The sequence below is a fragment of the Hermetia illucens genome, chromosome 2 (genome assembly GCF_905115235.1).
Source record: "Hermetia illucens chromosome 2, iHerIll2.2.curated.20191125, whole genome shotgun sequence".
In the NCBI taxonomy this organism is placed as follows: Eukaryota; Metazoa; Arthropoda; class Insecta; order Diptera; family Stratiomyidae; genus Hermetia; species Hermetia illucens.
The window spans coordinates 126952267-126969550 of record NC_051850.1 but is presented as its reverse complement, the minus strand read 5'-3'; the positions used below and the strand labels follow the sequence as shown (position 1 = coordinate 126969550).

General features: G+C 42.6%; 3 protein-coding genes across 4 annotated transcripts; all 3 read right to left on the bottom strand.

Moving 5' to 3' along the window:
• Positions 1–1219: 1219 nt before the first annotated feature.
• On the bottom strand, positions 1220–2325 carry LOC119648943 (brachyurin-like). Its single transcript, XM_038050859.1, has 3 exons — positions 1827–2325; positions 1666–1764; positions 1220–1565 (listed from the first exon to the last, which is right to left on the bottom strand). Exons 1-3 carry the CDS (start codon positions 2278–2280, stop codon positions 1270–1272), a joined length of 849 nt encoding a protein of 282 aa, XP_037906787.1. The 5' UTR covers positions 2281–2325; the 3' UTR covers positions 1220–1269.
• Positions 1228–10752, bottom strand: LOC119648942 (chymotrypsin BI-like). 2 transcript variants are annotated; one of them, XM_038050858.1, is made up of 4 exons: positions 10264–10752; positions 10104–10202; positions 9706–9989; positions 1228–1281 (listed from the first exon to the last, which is right to left on the bottom strand). In XM_038050858.1, the coding sequence occupies exons 1-4, from the start codon at positions 10715–10717 to the stop codon at positions 1270–1272; spliced, it is 849 nt and encodes a 282-aa protein (XP_037906786.1). In that variant the 5' UTR covers positions 10718–10752; the 3' UTR covers positions 1228–1269. The 2 variants fall into 2 exon arrangements, with proteins under 2 accessions (XP_037906786.1, XP_037906785.1); XM_038050857.1 differs by lacking the exon at positions 1228–1281 and having other exon boundaries at positions 9637–9989.
• A 4183-nt stretch (positions 10753–14935) lies between these two features.
• On the bottom strand, positions 14936–16057 carry LOC119649697 (chymotrypsin BI-like). Its single transcript, XM_038051965.1, has 3 exons — positions 15572–16057; positions 15412–15510; positions 14936–15294 (listed from the first exon to the last, which is right to left on the bottom strand). Exons 1-3 carry the CDS (start codon positions 16023–16025, stop codon positions 14996–14998), a joined length of 852 nt encoding a protein of 283 aa, XP_037907893.1. The 5' UTR covers positions 16026–16057; the 3' UTR covers positions 14936–14995.
• Between the last annotated feature and the right edge of the window lie 1227 nt (positions 16058–17284).

The following is a 17284-nucleotide window of genomic DNA, read 5'->3' as shown; positions in this document are numbered from 1 at the left end:
ATACCATTAATATTACGGTAGCTTGCCACTAGATGGTGCGGAAAAAAATTGGGGTGAAGGTTGTATTTTCAACCTTATCCTCGCAGGGGGTGAGAAGTTTACGCTGGGGAGAAAGGGGGATTCAATCTTGATAAAAGTTCGTTTCGGTTATCTCTCATAGAAAGAAATGGCCGTTCAAAGTGAGTTTTTGTAATGTCGTCATGGAAATTTTTAAAATTTTCAACCCAACCGTGTTAAGAAGAAAGGATAGACGGAGTATGCAAAAGGAAGGGGAAGGTCTCCTACTGTAACCCCACCAAAAAAATTGTGGCGACCATCCCCGCTTAAGATTCATGGCGCCCAAAATTAGGACTATTTTAATGTCAAAACGATGGCTTTTGACTTTGAATTGCACCCTGCAAGCAGAAAGGAGAGTATGAATGGAGAAGCGGGAAATCTTTTCCCTCAAGATTGATAAATCGCAGCGGTTACCTCCCCTTAAAATGTAACGGCGTTTTAAATGGGGATATTTTGACACCATCCTAGTGAACTTTGATTAGTTAGCGCAACCCTCAGAGAGAGAGATGATAAAGGTGATACACAAAAGGAAGAAGAACGCCTCCCCTTCTACCTTCGTCAAAGAATTGTCGTAGTCGTCCCTCGTCGAAGGGTTTTGGCGTCTCGTATCATTAATACAGCTTATTCGAAGTGCAATCGTTGTAGTGATGTCCATCCTCGTCACTCACGTATATGCATCCTCAATCCTCAATCCCCCTTTGCATAAGCTTATTAATGATGTGGAAATAGCCCCTCTTGAGAGTGCCGTAACTTTTTAAGACGAAGTGACTCTTGGGGATATTTAAGGGAGTACAGCACTTGGGAATACCAATCTGTTGATAAAAAACATTCACATCAATCGAAATTGGAGATAATTATCTTTGCGGCAGAACGAAGACGCGCAAACTTTCCAATTAAATTAAGGGTCATTGATGTTGATCAATGAGTCACGTAGTCCAGTTCCTACATTCATTCCAATAAGCAGGATATCCAGATAAGAGGTAACCCCAGAGACCAAGCCTCAAGCCTCTGTAAGGTAAATAAGATAGTGGAGGATCTAAGTGGTCCTGAATTGCTGTTATCTCTTGGTTGGCATTAACCAACCTGACCTGAGAAATTTGTATTTTCGCATCCACCATTTTGACCTAACTAAAATCATTCCATTCACACTTAAACTAAGAAATTTTGTTATTATACTTCGATAATTTTATTTTAGATTTGAATCATTATTCATTAAACACGTGCCTTGATCCAATCTAAGTAGGATCCAACACGGGTGAATACAGCTGGGTATCCCTTCTCGCATCCACTGGCACTTCCGTAGGAGGTCAAACCAATGACGATACGGTTGTCACCTGAGCCATAAGCCAATGGACCACCAGAATCTCCGTTGCAGGTGGACTTCTTATCAGCTCCACTGGTGCAAATGTTGGTGCTTCGGGCAGAGCTTCCGAAGTATTTCTTGCAATCGGTTTCAGAGATGACTTTAAGGTCAGCGTAACGGAGAACTTCAGATACGGAGTTGGAAGCTAGAAGTTGGAAAATAATTGTTAACTAGGCTGTTTTAAAGGTAAATACTCTTTTTCGAAATAAAGATGGTCGTAAAATGATTAAATCAAAGTTACTTACAATCAGAAGGACGTCCCCATCCAGAAGCAACAACGGTGTCTCCTACGAAAGTTTTCTTGGCTTCGTTCTCTGATGGAAGCTTGATAAGCTTGATGTCAGCTACAATGAGAAAATCAATTAAAGAATAGACACAATCAAAACATTAAGACTTTTGAACTTACCACTCAAGCGGGCATCTTCAGTCAATTCGATCAAGGCAATATCGTTGACGAGAGTTTTGCTATTCCAACCACTGTGGATATGGAAGTGAGACTTGGTAACACGGATGGTTTGACGAGCTTTTTCATCTTTTTGGATTTCAACTGATCCCAAGTAAACGGTGGCGGCTGAGACTCCATCGACGCAATGAGCAGCAGTGAGAACCCAACGTTTTTCAATCAATGAACCTCCGCACCAGGCTTGTCCTCCAGAAACATCCAAGAGAAGACCGACTTGGTAGGGGAATTCACCTTCTTTGGCAGTCTTGCCACCAACAATACGTTCAATGAAATCACCGGGCAAAACCTTTCCAAATCCGGGTGGATAAACATCCATGAATTTAACATTGTCCCAGTCGACGGGATCGGAGGCGCAGGCCACGGCGGCCACCAAAAGTGCTACAACAAGAGTCCTCATTTTCGAAAAGCAACGAAGCCACTATTGACTACTCCAAATTGCAGGAATAATATTTATAGTAAAATCGAAATCTGCATTTGGTGGGGAAACTGCAAGATAAGCATGCATTTATCAATCAACAATGCCTCGTTTTGAATTAACGCGTGGCGATTCCTATTTTGATAGCCGTAACTTATCAGAAAGTGTTTAATTTTACGTTTTTATGAATCAATCGAGTTCGTCGAAATCATGCATATTTGATGACATATCTTTCTGCCCATCTTTCCTACGTATAACAACAACAACATACAATGACCACTGTTATCGCATCTAAGAAAGGAAGATATTCTTAGCCAAATAGTGAATTAAGATCGAAATCAGTCTGAAAAGCGTCAACCAATGAATGGGCAATTATTAAACAAACGAAAATTCGAGATTTAGCACTTTGGAATTTTCTGTCTCAACTTGCTTCAATCATACGATAAACAATTTGTTAAATTTGAATGAAGTTGATTTGATGGCAACGTATTAATAGCTGACATTCAATTTGTACATTTCGGCGAAAATTTATTGCATTATTGACATAGTAACGTGTACTATTTTCTGTTTTCTGTTTCGCCTGCATACGAGCACATGTACTCCCGCAATGCCTATTTGTTATTGGCAGTGCTATGGATGTGATTGCATTCAGGAGTGCAAGAACGCTCCTTGACAACAGTATTGAGGATTTCCAAAAGGCTCCTTCCTCTACCTTCTGCGAGATTTTCAGCGAGACAGGCAAGATTACTCCGGCAAGCTTGCCGGAAGTAAGCGTGAATTCGGTCTTGAATTCACGCTTGCCGAATCTTGTTAATCGGTAAAGGACGAAATATTGTCTGCTAGTTCTTCATGGATTTCGAGAAGATTTAGACACGGTGAACTTTGAGTGCCTCTGGAATGCTCCATACAAAAGAGGCATTCCGCAGAAATTAACAGCTATTATGATCGACGTACAATTTCGGAAGAATTAAAAAAGGTTGCATTCCATTTCACTGATGTTTTGCATGCTTCGTTGTCCGAATGATATGGAGTGCTTCAATAGATTAAATCAACTTTCCTCAAACTGTCAAAGAATTATGTATCTTGGCTAGCTCTGAATTTGGAGAATAAATCAAGCAGAGTCGGAATAAATATAAGCGCTAACCAAAACAAGATTCTTAGAGTCCTAAGTACGCATCGACTTAATGACTGACCGAACTAGGTTTCTTAGCCTGGCGGGTCAACGTACTTTTCCTCTATTCATTAATGGGCCGAGCATTGAGATCGTCTATCTATTAATAGCACAAGAACCACCTTCATTGTTTTGTTTAAAATTATGAAATATAGACACCTCAATACCAATATTAAATTTAAATTGTTCTGTTCTGGGCTGCTATATGAGACTAGCACTTGAAAAATAATGTTACTCCAGGGCAAAAACTTAGATTGGTTCTCACGATGGAGCATAAAGCCCGGGAAACGCTTGCTGAACCTATGCTAACAGTTTTACTACCAAACCCTACCTCCTCCTCCACGTGGCGATCGCCAGATAAGCTGTGGACGGAGAAGGTTGAAGGCGAATCTCCCGAGCCTTACAAAACGGGACAAATTGTACCAACTGGTCCTCCAAGTTTAGGGTTTGGTAAGGCTGACAATCCTACATGGCAAACAACTTGATACACAAAAGGAGCCTCGGATTGGATGGATATAGAAACGATGAACCTAGCCGCGAAAATGGAAAATGGATTTGGCATTTTCTCAAAGAATGTGCGCTCCCTGTACAGATTGAATGCTGCCTAGCAACTAGCCGATAGACTGTCCCAATATAAGGCTGATGTTATAGCGCATGCACTAGACAGGAACTGCGGCCACTCTACTATGTAAATTATAGTAACCGTAAACGAACGGCTATGCGCTTTGGTCTTCCGAGGCAAATTTTGAAACATAGACCTCATAAACGTTCACGCCCCCACAGAGCAGACTGCAGAATCGGAAGCAGATATGATATCAAAATCATATTTGCAATTTTTAAAAATCAAGGAGCGGCGAAGTTTTTATTCAGGCGTTACGTTTGCTCCCATAATTTACATAAAAACACGAATAGGAATGGATTGCGATTAATTCAGTTAGCGGTGTCACACGGAATGGTTGTTGGAAGTACCTGGTTTGCACGGAAAGTGGGGTTAATAAATGGCAGAATATATAGACTCGCATCACTATCCTACTCCAGAATCGAATAACAACACCACCTAGAATCCCCTCTGTTATTCATGTGGGAATGCATGCTGAAGCCCTCCGACACCTATAAAGGGGAAATAGATGCCACAATAACCGCATGTTATCATTGATACGGTCACAAACATAATTGGCCCCAGTTGCAAGAAAAGTCGGAACGACGGAACGATGAATGCGGGCTACCAACGGAACGAAAGAAGGCTGTATACCGAGGGTGTTGCCCTCTCAAAGGCGATAAGATAAGAAGTTCGATCACGAAATTGGTGGAGCAGAGAAGCGACTTCATAGACATAAAAAGGAAATCTGGGAGAACCAACAGATCTGTAAGCTCGAAAAGCATAGGCAGCAACCGCACCAGAGGCTGAAGTTTTATCAGCAAGTCAGCAGCATCCAGCCTCATTAACCTCAATGCTCGTCCTGCCTAGACAAAGAGGGAACTCTGATTTCCGACCACATAGGTATATTGCAGCGATGGCTAAGTACTTTGAAAAAAACTGCATTTTCGGTGTTGAGCAGTTGAAGGTCCCACCGACTGAAAACAACAGGAAAATCATGGATTTTAGTTAGTTTACTTTTGTAGGGCGTCCTTCGTTAGGCCCATTGTACTATCCTAGAGATCGCCTATTCAACGATCGCTCACCAACAGTGTTCATGAGCTTTTGCAAATCTGAGAACATTGTTCAGGGACTACACAGACTACTCGTTGCGGAAAGCCTTACATCCGGATAGCTGAGTGGTTAGAGCACAAAATTATCGTACGGAAGGTCGCAGTTCAAATCTCACTGATGGCAGTGGGATTTGTGTCATGATTTGACAGTCGACTCAACTGTGAATGAGTGCTTGAGTCAGATCAAGGTAATAATCTCGGGCGAGCACAATGCTGACCACATTGCCTCCTGCAGTGTACTATAGTGTATCGTTACGGTCTTGAATGCAGTGCTCGCACTTGAAGGCCCTGATCCAATATGGATTGCTGCACCAACGATTACTACTATTATTATTAAAGCCTTACAAGGTATCTTCGTCTGGGGTCTGAGGAGGCCGGACAGGTGCATACGAAATGCAGGGCCGCTTCTTCATACTTCTCACATTGGCTGCCTATAGCCGAGATCACCGCTTCAATTTTTTCCATGTAGTCATTTAAGGACCAGTATCCCGTTATTATTATTATTATTCTGTTAAGGGAAAGTCGCACCGCGTCCTTGAAGAACTATTGTGCCCCTTTTACTGGTTATAGTGAACCTATTGATCGTAGTATCTCAAGCAGGCCTGTAACCGTTAGGAACTTTAGTATGTTCCCCACTTCCAGATGTTTCAGCTTTGCATCTGGTATTAAGTGTTCACCCAGATGCCTCGACCTACTTCGCACAAGTGCCGGACACTGTCCGAGGACGTGTATAGAGGTTTCGTCCTCCTCCTCACAAAACCTGCAGGCCGTAGATATCCCTAGCTTCCCTAGGTGATAGTTCAGCCGACAATGACCAGTGAAAATTACCACTATGATTCGGAGGTTCTTTTTGGTGAGGTTTAAGCAATCCTTTATACGCATGGGTTCGTATCCCCGAATAAGCACCCTGGACTGCTCCATCCCTGGTAGGCCCGCCCAATATAGTTCCCTCAAAAGCTTCATTAGCGTTTCCATATCCCACTTCTTAAAACAAAACAAAAACGCCCTTGGTTCCCCTCCAAAGATTTTCGCCTGCTGGTAAAAGTTCAAATTTCTCCATTCGGCTGCGTGAATTCTTGCACAGTGGAGTTGAAAGTGCATGACCGGATACCTAAAGCTGGTTCTGCCCCAGTCGGGCAGCTTCCTCATTACCAGCGATGTTTCGTTCAGTCGGTCAATTTCTGCAATAACTTCACTCTAACTTGCTTGATATGTCAATGCTGTTTAGCGCTGATAATGCTTCTTGACATCGCCTTTTCAATTTATGCCATTTGCTCATAGAGTGCTGTCTCCGTAGATTTGCATTTCTTATAGACTTGTGGCAATAAAGTGGCCGCCTAGGGATATATGTATCCCTTATGGACCGATTTGCGTAATGTGCTTTTGTATTCTGGAAAGTCAAATGGTTGCAGACAGGAATCCGGTATCGGTTTCTGACAAACTTCTAACTGCTAGATTTCGATCCAGGTTACGGAGCATCGCAATTGTGTAATGCTACGCACTAACAGAGAATTTCGATATAGTGGAGAAGGACGTTTCCTACGAGCAATTAAACGCAGTTCAGGGGAGGCTTCCTAAAGGTGGTATTGTGATTGTGATGGGTGATCTGAATGCCATGCTGAGATCTGACAACAATTTTCTTGAACGTATAATGGTAAAATACCGTCTTGACGACAGCAAAGGTAATGGTGTAGGTTCGTAGATTTCTGCAATTTCTACCGCCCCGTCATTGGTGGCACACTGTTTAAGCACAGAGCCTGCCATAAGGTCAGCTGTGTTTCAACTAACCAACCCCGTACGAGCAATAAAATCGACCATAGCGAACATCAGTAGATTCAGGAGTTGATTGCTGGATGTGCATCTTCCGCCTCGTCCTAGAAGGGGATCACTATCTGATGGTCGCTTACGTTCGCTTGCGTGCATCTGCCACTTCTCGCAGGAGCTGCGAAACCCTAAGTTCATCATCGACCGCTTGCGTGATCCAGAGCATATTTTTTCCCGGGTGCTCGGTTGGCGAAGCCCCGTAGGGCCATCAAAATATCTGGCTCGCTACGTAATCGTGGAAGCAGAGTTGAAGGCTTTACTGATCGCTGCGAGTGATGGTGGGCATGACGCGCTCGAACTCTAATACCGAGCGAAATCTCGAGAAGTTCAACAGAGTGTCCGCTGTGACAAGAGATAATTCGCTATTGCGCTGGTCAAGGAAGCGAAAGATGCCACAGATCGCAATGATTTCAAAAATGTATAAGGCATCACGAAATAGGTTGCATGTGGTCGCAAATCTTTCGATGGTTCTGTGAAGAACGTCACGGTTCTTAATCGTATTACATCCGGTGAAGTTCCACCTCTTGTGGATGGAATGGCTAGCCAATGGATAGCTCACAAATTAAGGAGGGGCAACAATTGCATTTTGGGCTATTCCATGCAATAGAAACCACTTTCCCAAGGTGGCCGACGGGTGGGTCACCACAAGGGCACTTGGCACGGAACAGTGGAGGAGGAGTGCGAGCGTTTCGGGAAGTCGTGAGGGTGCTGAAGCGTATTTCGAGTAACCGCGAACTATGATGTGTAGGCGTCGTTGACACGCTGTACCCCACCAAGTTGTGAATTGCAACCATATATATTATGAGCCATGCGTCTGTGTGGGTGGGTTTTCCTGGTTTGGGAATCAATATTACCTTCACTTCATGCCAGTTATTTGGAATATAAGCGTATGCTAGCCAAGCACGATATATATTGCGACTACTGTCATCGATGGTATGGTCACGCAATTCGTGCTGACGAGAATTCACTTGCCAAGATTGGTCTGAACATCGCAGTCGATGGTAAACGACCAAAAGGCAGGCCTAAACAAAGGTGGCTTGATACGCTGGATGGGGATTTAAAAGCCTCGAGATTGCACCCAGGTCAGGCATTCGATAGAGCCAAATGGCGAAATTGATCACGACGAGCCAACCCCACTTGCGAACGGGACAAAGGCTGAAGAAAAAGAAGAAGACTGTCATCCGGACCCACAGCCTTGTATCGATAAAACGAGGTCAATTTTTCACTGCTTTCATTGATACTACTTTTCATGCAAGAGCCTAATCTTCCCGTTAGAGGCTGTTTAGGTTTGTCGGCCTTGAGATGAGATTTTTGATACTACCTGGCAAGTGCACTTCAAGCAAATGATTTGCCGTTTCTTCATCGCTTTCTGTGTACCTCCCGTTCTGTAAACGTAAATAACCCAGTTTCTGGCTACGTTCTTTAACCAGAATCCGTTTCAGCTTTGAGGTTGCCTCAAGGGAGTTAATCTCTTCGCAAAAGCGTCTCCATGATGACCGCTTAGCCGATCTTATGCTTTTCTTTAGAGCCTTTTATGTCTCTTCATAGCGATTCCAGCTAGCGCCTGAATCACACTTCAGTGCACGATTGAGGAGCATCCATGTCATTTTCCTCTGTTTTGCCAAATCCGAGTTCCACTATGATGTTTTACCTTCTTTGGCATTTTGAGTGGACAGCTTTCTTCGAAAGCTTCGCTCATGCTAGTTGTGATCATCTGGGTTGTCTTCTCAATCCCAGCAATGGATTTGATGCGCTTCCCAAGGATCGTGACTCGGACGCTCAATTCTATTTTATACATCACCCAATCTGTCTTCCGCGGATTCCGAAAAGGAGTGGGTGGAGTTGGATCCATGCCCACTACGAAATCAATGCGTCTGTGATCCGAGAGTGTGATATCGTTTGATACTCTCCACTCTCCGATCAGAGCCAGAATGTCAGGAGATGCCACCGTAATGTCGATGACCTCTCGCCTGAGCACGTTGAAGTTGAAGAAGATGGGTTCATTACCCAAATTAAGGATCTGCAAATCGGTTTCTACTAGATACTCCAGTAGTCTTGATCCTTTTGCATTGATGTTCGAACTTCCCTAGCATATGTGGTGAGCTTTGACATCACATCCTGCTATTACCCCCATCCCTCTACTTTCGGCATATTGGATAGCTCTTATGAATGTTCCACTGGGAACGTCTTCTGGGTCATGGGGAAAATATCTCGAGCACCATAGTATCTCTTTATCTCCCTGTTGACTTTTCATAGTTACCTTAACCGATATGGTGTCGCCATCATATAGGTCGTTAACCAAATTAGCCTGGAAGTCTTTTGAGACAACCATGCAGGAGCGGGGGAGATCGCTTACATTGGCAGGTCAACGTGTTGGAAGTTTAGGCCCCTGACTACACCACCAACAACCCACGGTTTTTGTATGAGGTACCCTAAGTTGTCATAAGGAAATTTTTGAGAGTAACATTAAAATGAATAGTATATGATAATGATAGTAACACAAGATACTATGGCAACATATTCACCAACTAGCATTAAGGATTTCTAGTGGTCAATAAGTAGGAATTTTCAAATCTACCCCTTCGACCAACACAAATCTTTCATTTAACACAGTAGTACACAAATACTTTCTGTATACTTCTATAAATTTATTTCAGATTTAATTGGTTATTCATTAAATGTTGAATTTAATGAACGCGTGCCTTGATCCAATCCAAGTAGGATCCAACACGGGTGAATACAGCTGGGTATCCCTTCTCGCATCCACTGGCACTTCCGTAGGAGGTCAAACCAATGACGACACGGTTGTCACCTGAGCCATAAGCCAATGGACCACCGGAATCTCCGTTGCAGGTGGACTTCTTATCAGCTCCACTGGTGCAAATGTTGGTGCTTCGGGCAGAGCTTCCGAAGTATTTCTTACATTCGGTTTCAGTGATGACCTTAAGGTCGGTGTAACGGAGGACTTCAGATACGGCACTGGCGGCTGAAAGAGGAAGGTAATTGTTAATGTAAGCAGTCTAAGAGGGCAGGGGAAGGCATTTTTGGAAGTATCAGGGTCATAACTCAATAAATCTAGATTAAAACTGAAGTCACTTACAATCAGAAGGACGTCCCCATCCAGAAGCAACAACGGTGTCTCCTACGAAAGTTTTCTTGGCTTCGCTGTCTGATGGAAGCTTGATGAGCTTAATGTCAGCTATAATGGGAATATCAATTAAAACACAAATTCGGCCATAATACTAGGATGTTTAACTTACCGCCCAAACGAGCATCTTCAGTCAATTCGATCAAAGCAATATCGTTGATGAGAGTCTTGCTGTTCCAGCCACTGTGGATGTGGAAGTGAGACTTGGTAACACGGATGGTTTGACGAGACTTTTCGTCCTTCTTGATTTCAACAGATCCCAAGTAGACGGTCGCGGCTGAGACTCCATCGACGCAATGGGCAGCAGTGAGAACCCAACGTTTTTCAATCAATGAACCACCGCACCAGGCTTGTCCTCCAGAAACGTCCAAGAGAAGACCGACTTGGTAGGGGAATTCACCTTCTTTGGCAGTCTTGCCACCAACAATACGATCAATGAAATCACCGGGCAAAACCTTGCCAAATCCGGGTGGGTAAACATCCATGAATTGGACATTATCCCAATCGACGGGATCGGAGGCGCAGGCCACGGCGGCCACCAAAAGTGCTACAACAAGAGTCCTCATTTTCGAAAAGCAACGAAGCCACTATTGAGTATTCCAACTTGCAGGGATGATATTTATAGTAAAATCGAAATCTGAATTTAGTAGAGAAACTATAAGATAAGCCTACATTGACCAATCAGTAGCATTTCTCTTTAATTTAATACTTAGTAGTTTTTATATTGATAGCTTAACTTATCAAACACAAGTGGTTTAAATTTACCTTTTTATGAATCAATCGAATATTTGATGACATATCTTTCAATTCATCTAGTTCAGGTGTGAATTATACTACGAACTACTATTCTTCCAATTTATATAATTATATATAATGGCAGATGGTATCATTATATCAAATTCAATTTCAAAATGTCAATCAATGAATGGAAAATTATCAAACAAATGAAAATTCGAGATTTATCACCAGCGGAATATTCTGTCTGGCATTGCTTTAATTATGTGATAAATAATTTCTACTTTTGAGTAAAAAGTGAGGGTGTAGCTGGGGTAAAACTTCCTCTAGCAAACAGCACTTACTGCTAAGCTGTGAAGTTACTACCCCCTTGGGCGAAGGTATTGAAAATCCAGACAAAGTACTTTATTCAAGGCGACTAAAAGAGATACCCGTTTGCGAGCATACTCAGTTTTCCCTGGTTGTTGTCAAAGGCGTAAAAGTCGTGGAAATTTGTGGGCCAGGAATTAGCCAACTTAGGAACTTTACTGCTACAGAAACGCAAACAACGCCTCGGTTAAGGACTTGCTGTTGCTGGAATGTTCGCACACTTATTTATAATAATATCGAAGGTCTGTGGATTGTCCGATTTTTTCAAGCTTAGTTAGAAATTCAGAAATGTATGTGAGCTGGACGTTCTAGCCAAAGCGAATTGATATGGTGGGGCTTTGGATAGTTCTCCTCTCCTCCTTGTGTCATGGTGCTTTTTTACTCTCGAAAGAAAAGTGGTAGTAGATGCGAATCCAGTATCGCGATCTGCACGCCAACTTGGGTTCTAATACCATCTTGCTGAGGGATGTGATGTCTGGGTATGGCCTTAGCTATCTTAGACACAAGTATGGAAGGTTTATGGACCTCTACAACTTTCTATGTTGTGTCTGCAAGCTAAATATTGGTGCCCTCAATGGAAAGAAGGAGAAACTCGCGGCTCTTCAGAAAAGGTGCATTGATATCTGCGCTTAACAAGAAACTCCATGGTCTGGTGCCAAAAACTGCGGCATTGAAAGCGGACGCGGTAAAAATGACTATAAACTTTTCTATTCCGATGGACCATGCATTCAGTATGGTGTTGACATTGCTCAGAGGGTTTCTGTGATGTCATTAAAACAGTCGAGCTAGTGGATGACTGGTTGATGAAGCTTACCATTACATCAGCTAATCGCACTATTTATTTCTCCACTACGTATGAACGACGGACTGGTCAACCTGATTGCGATAAAGATAACTTCTGGCAAGTTCCAGATTCAAAGCCCTACAAGGTGCCTGCTGATGATTATATTATCATTGCAGGCGACCTTAGTGGTCATGTGGGTGAAAAGGCAGACAGTAGCAGGTGCTATGACGGAAAGGGGTTTAGAGTGCGCAAAGAGGGTGGCGAACATATAGTGGATTTTGCAGACACTCATGAGCTTGTACTTATGAATACATGGTTCATCAAACGATTATCTCAAATTCCTACATTTTATAGCGGGAGCAGTGAATACAGATAGACTATATTCTCATAAGAAGCTGACATTTTACCACCTGAAAGCACCTAAAAATCGTCCGTTGATTGAGGTCTCGCTGATCACACGACTAATAGAACAAGGTGAGGAACGCACTGATCTGCCACGCATTAAATGGTAGCACTTTTGTCTGAAGGAAGAAAAAATGATTTCACTTACGTGATTAGCAATCATTATGAATGTTGAAGAATCGTGGATCTAATTTGAAGATGCAATCCACAAAGTGACCTATGAAACCCTCGGGGTCACTAAGAGGTGAGCGGCTTATCAACTGAGATACTTGGTTTTCGAAAGACGAGCCACGACGGATAGATGGCTGGAATATTTCGCGCAGGTTCTATCAGAAGAATGTGCTCATCCTCCACTTCCACCAGCATTGGCGACATTTTGAGCAATGCCGCCTGTCAGCGCCACTGAAGCTTCAGTGCGATAATGGGGACGAACATGTTGCGTTGGAGAAGTGGCGTGACACATTTCGATCACATCCGAAGTGAGGATATCCATTGGCGTATTCGATAGTATGGTAGCGTAATTCGCGCTAACGAGAATTCACTGTCCAAGATTGGTCTGAACATTGAAGTCGATTGTAAGCGGGCAGCTGAACAAAGATCAGACCTTTGACCTTTCATGATAACCCTTTATAGAACATCGATCTAATTAATATAAAATCTGGTGTAGGTAAACCCCCGTAGATGATGTGGCGTGTACCATAACATGCGGATACCGACTGTTCCTTCAAATAGAAGCGAAATTATCAACACCATTAAAACTATCAAATGGAGTAAAATCATAGAACCTGATGGTCCTTTTACGTAACTTTTTGTACAGCTAGCAAGTTAAACTCCAATACATACGGGGAACCCAGGTAAATATCTTCACGATTTGGCCAAATCGCGTAATGGCATTTGAAATAATTTAATCGCTAGAAATACCGCGAAATTAAATTTAGGTAATGGCATTCCTCCACAAAACATAGCCTCTCCTGAAAAACGAAACGTTGTTACCAGCCCATTAATCTATGGTCCATATTTTTGACCCAAACCTTTAAGCGGAAAACAATGGATCTGTTAGTTTCCTTCGATTCTCACTGTCCGATTCTCAAATAGCTATCTAGACTACACATTTTCAGTATTCGCTCCTCCCAAACAGACACTCTGATTCAATGGCAAATGGACTTCGTCAAACCTAAAATATTCGCAATGGTAATGAGAGCGGACAAGAGCAAAAATACGACCAAGGTTGACGAAATCGCTTCCATAATCATTAAAAGACGCTCTGCATTCATCAATCCCTTTATGCCAACAATTTTCAACAATTTCTTCCTAAATGTCTACTTGCCTTGGAGGTGCAAATGCGCTCAGATCACACCCACAGCACAGACCCATCTCTAACCGTCAACCTCGGCGAAAATTCTCGAACAACACGAACAACTTTATGATCAATGAACACCACGATGAAAACAACTCAAAGTCTGGCTACCAGGTCGCCCAACGAATGGGTCATTCGATTGAGCATACCCTCATAGTCCTGAAAACCGACCGACGAACTGCTCGGAACTAATAACAAGAGACCTACCTCCTTGATATAGGAACAGCTTTTGATGGATGTGTCCAGATGGCCCAAGTGGTTAGAGCACTGGGCTGTTGTAGCGGAAAGTCGTGGTTCAAATCCCACTGGTGGCAGAGGGATTTGTTATCGTGACTGGATGTCGAATACCAGTCGACTCAGCTGTGAATGAGTACCTGAATCAAATCAGGGTAATAATCTCGGGGGAACGCAATGCTGACCATACTGCCTCCTACAGTGTACCGTTATAGTCTTACATGAAGTGCTCTAACACACTTCAAGGCCATGATCCAATATTGATTGTTGGGCTAACGATTATTATTATTTTGAGAGAAAGCCTGCACTTCAAAGAAAAGGCAGATCTGACACTGTACTGGAATAGTCAAAAACTACGATGTTACGAAGAACATATCCAAATGAATCTACGAAACCTCCGAAACACCGTATTGATGCATTTCTGGCCGAATTGGCGGGGGAAATCTCTTGAGAGATGTCTGTTAATCACTAACCACTTAGTTGCGCAGCATCTAAAGATTGAGATCAGTAAGGAAAATCTCCTCTTCTCGGATCAATTCCCAAAAAACCATGTTTTTTTATAAAAGCAACTACCATCTTTTCGATCGGGAACTCGAGTAATCCTCTCCGCAGAGATTCAACAATAGATAGCACAACAACAATTGAAAGCGGAGAAACATTTACCTTTATGGCTATCCGCGTTTTTAAAGTAATTCTGAAGTAGTCAGGTGGTTGCGAAAAGGAAGCGAGTATGTTGGGAAAGAAGTAAATGAACTACGAACCTAAGAAAATGGAATCCCACAAACGCTGTGGTATATGCAGAGGAGAGAATATGCACAAGTAAACTTTCTGGGGATGCAAGTTCAGCGGAAATATTTCTGATCAACTGCAAATTTTTCAGTTAACACATTAATTCACAAATACTTTCTGTATACTTCTATAAATTTATTTCAGATTTAATTGGTTATTCATTAAATGTTGAATTTAATGAACACGTGCCTTGATCCAATCCAAGTAGGATCCAACACGGGTGAATACAGCTGGGTATCCCTTCTCGCATCCACTGGCACTTCCGTAGGAGGTCAAACCAATGACGACACGGTTGTCACCTGAGCCATAAGCCAATGGACCACCGGAATCTCCGTTGCAGGTGGACTTCTTATCAGCTCCACTGGTGCAAATGTTGGTGCTTCGGGCAGAGCTTCCGAAGTATTTCTTGCATTCGGTTTCAGTGATGACCTTAAGGTCAGTGTAACGAAGAACTTCAGATACGGCAGTGGCGGCTGAAAGCGGAAGGTAATTGTTAATGTAAGCAGTCTAAGAGGGCAGGGGAAGGAGGCATTTTTGGAAGTATCAGGGTCATAACTCAATAAATCTAGATTAAAACTGAAGTCACTTACAATCAGAAGGACGTCCCCATCCAGAAGCAACAACGGTGTCTCCTACGAAAGTTTTCTTGGCTTCGCTGTCTGATGGAAGCTTGATGAGCTTAATGTCAGCTATAATGGGAATATCAATTAAAACACAAATTCGGCCATAATACTAGGATGTTTAACTTACCGCCCAAACGAGCATCTTCAGTCAATTCGATCAAAGCAATATCGTTGATGAGAGTCTTGCTGTTCCAGCCACTGTGGATGTGGAAGTGAGACTTGGTAACACGGATGGTTTGACGAGACTTTTCGTCCTTCTTGATTTCAACTGATCCCAAGTAGACGGTGGCGGCTGAGACTCCATCGACGCAATGGGCAGCAGTGAGAACCCAACGTTTTTCAATCAATGAACCACCGCACCAGGCTTGTCCTCCAGAAACGTCCAAGAGAAGACCGACTTGGTAGGGGAATTCACCTTCTTTGGCAGTCTTGCCACCAACAATACGATCAATGAAATCACCGGGCAAAACCTTGCCAAAACCGGGTGGGTAAACATCCATGAATTGGACATTATCCCAATCGACGGGATCGGAGGCGCAGGCCACGGCGGCCACCAAAAGTGCTACAACAAGAGTCCTCATTTTCGAAAAGCAACGAAGCCACTATTGAGTATTCCAACTTGCAGGGATGATATTTATAGTAAAATCGAAATCTGAATTTAGTGGAGAAACTATAAGATAAGCCTGTATTGACCAATCATCAGCATTTACTTTTAATTTAATACTTAGCAGCTCCTATTTTGATAGCCATAACTTATCAGAAGTTGTTTAAATTTACTTTTTTATGAATCAATCGAATTCGAAATCATGAATATTTGATGACATATCTTTCTGTGCATCTTATCCAGGTACGAATTTATACTACGAACTACTATTCTTCCAACTAAATAAATGGCAGATGTTATCATTAAATCAAAATCAATCTCAAAACGTCAATGAATGAATGGGCAATTATTAAACAAAAGAAAATTAGTTATTTATCACCAGCGGAATATTCTGTCTCGCGTGGTTTTAATCATGCGATATTACTTTCTAGTGAAAATTGTTTGACATATTAATTAATAATATTAATAATTGATATCAAGGTTGGCGACATAAAGGGAACTCTGCAGTAGAAGACTCCAAATTCTTTTGTCGCTATAGTCTGGGTAATAATGTATAATAGCTTTACAAATCTCGAATTTTGTTTATGCTTCCGAAACGGCCACCACCACGGCTGACTTATTTTTCGGCTACGCTCTTTAAATTCTGTCAGCGGGTTATGATACTCTTATGGAATGTGTGAACGCTCCTCCACGGCGGTAATAAGGTTCCGCAGAATACCCGCTTGTTTCATCATTGGCGAGCATTCGAATGGTACATGTTGAACGTACAGAAGTCGAGCAAGACACTGTTATGCTGTGGAAAAGTTACCAACATACAGGTCTTTCTAGATGTGCAGATTTTTAACATTTTTAACTTTATTAGAATCGATTGGATGTCTGTCTGTCCGTCTGTCGGTCGGCCTGTCTGTCACACCCGACTTATTCAGAAACGGCTGGACCAATTCTCACGAAAAGTTGTGAGAGGGTGTGGTCTGACGTTCTCTTTACATATAGCAAGCGGCGCCATTTTGTACTAAGTTTAAGGGGGGCTCCCCATACTTGTGAATGGAGGGTGAATTTTTTTTTCACAGAATGTAGTCACGTGGGGTATTAAATCAAATTAAAATTTTTCGAAACTGGCCCCACATTTGATATCGGTTGAAAAGTTGGGGAATGAGGGCTCAAAATATAACCCACAAAAAGTGTAAGAGGTCTCTTTCGCAGAACCTATCCAACCGAAAGATCTGAAAAAAATCA

Bases quoted from the DNA above. Each gene is read 5' to 3' on its own strand.
- LOC119648943 (XM_038050859.1), bottom strand. From the start codon at position 2,280: ATGAGGACTCTTGTTGTAGCACTTTTGGTGGCCGCCGTGGCCTGCGCC. The intron at 1,765-1,826 runs GTAAGTTCAAAA...TTCTCATTGTAG, and splicing joins TGAAGATGCCCGCTTGAGTG to CTGACATCAAGCTTATCAAG. The intron at 1,566-1,665 runs GTAAGTAACTTT...TCCAACTTCTAG, and splicing joins ATGGGGACGTCCTTCTGATT to CTTCCAACTCCGTATCTGAA.
- LOC119648942 (XM_038050857.1), bottom strand. From the start codon at position 10,717: ATGAGGACTCTTGTTGTAGCACTTTTGGTGGCCGCCGTGGCCTGCGCC. The intron at 10,203-10,263 runs GTAAGTTAAACA...TTCCCATTATAG, and splicing joins TGAAGATGCTCGTTTGGGCG to CTGACATTAAGCTCATCAAG. The intron at 9,990-10,103 runs GTAAGTGACTTC...TTCCTCTTTCAG, and splicing joins ATGGGGACGTCCTTCTGATT to CCGCCAGTGCCGTATCTGAA.
- LOC119649697 (XM_038051965.1), bottom strand. From the start codon at position 16,025: ATGAGGACTCTTGTTGTAGCACTTTTGGTGGCCGCCGTGGCCTGCGCC. The intron at 15,511-15,571 runs GTAAGTTAAACA...TTCCCATTATAG, and splicing joins TGAAGATGCTCGTTTGGGCG to CTGACATTAAGCTCATCAAG. The intron at 15,295-15,411 runs GTAAGTGACTTC...TTCCGCTTTCAG, and splicing joins ATGGGGACGTCCTTCTGATT to CCGCCACTGCCGTATCTGAA.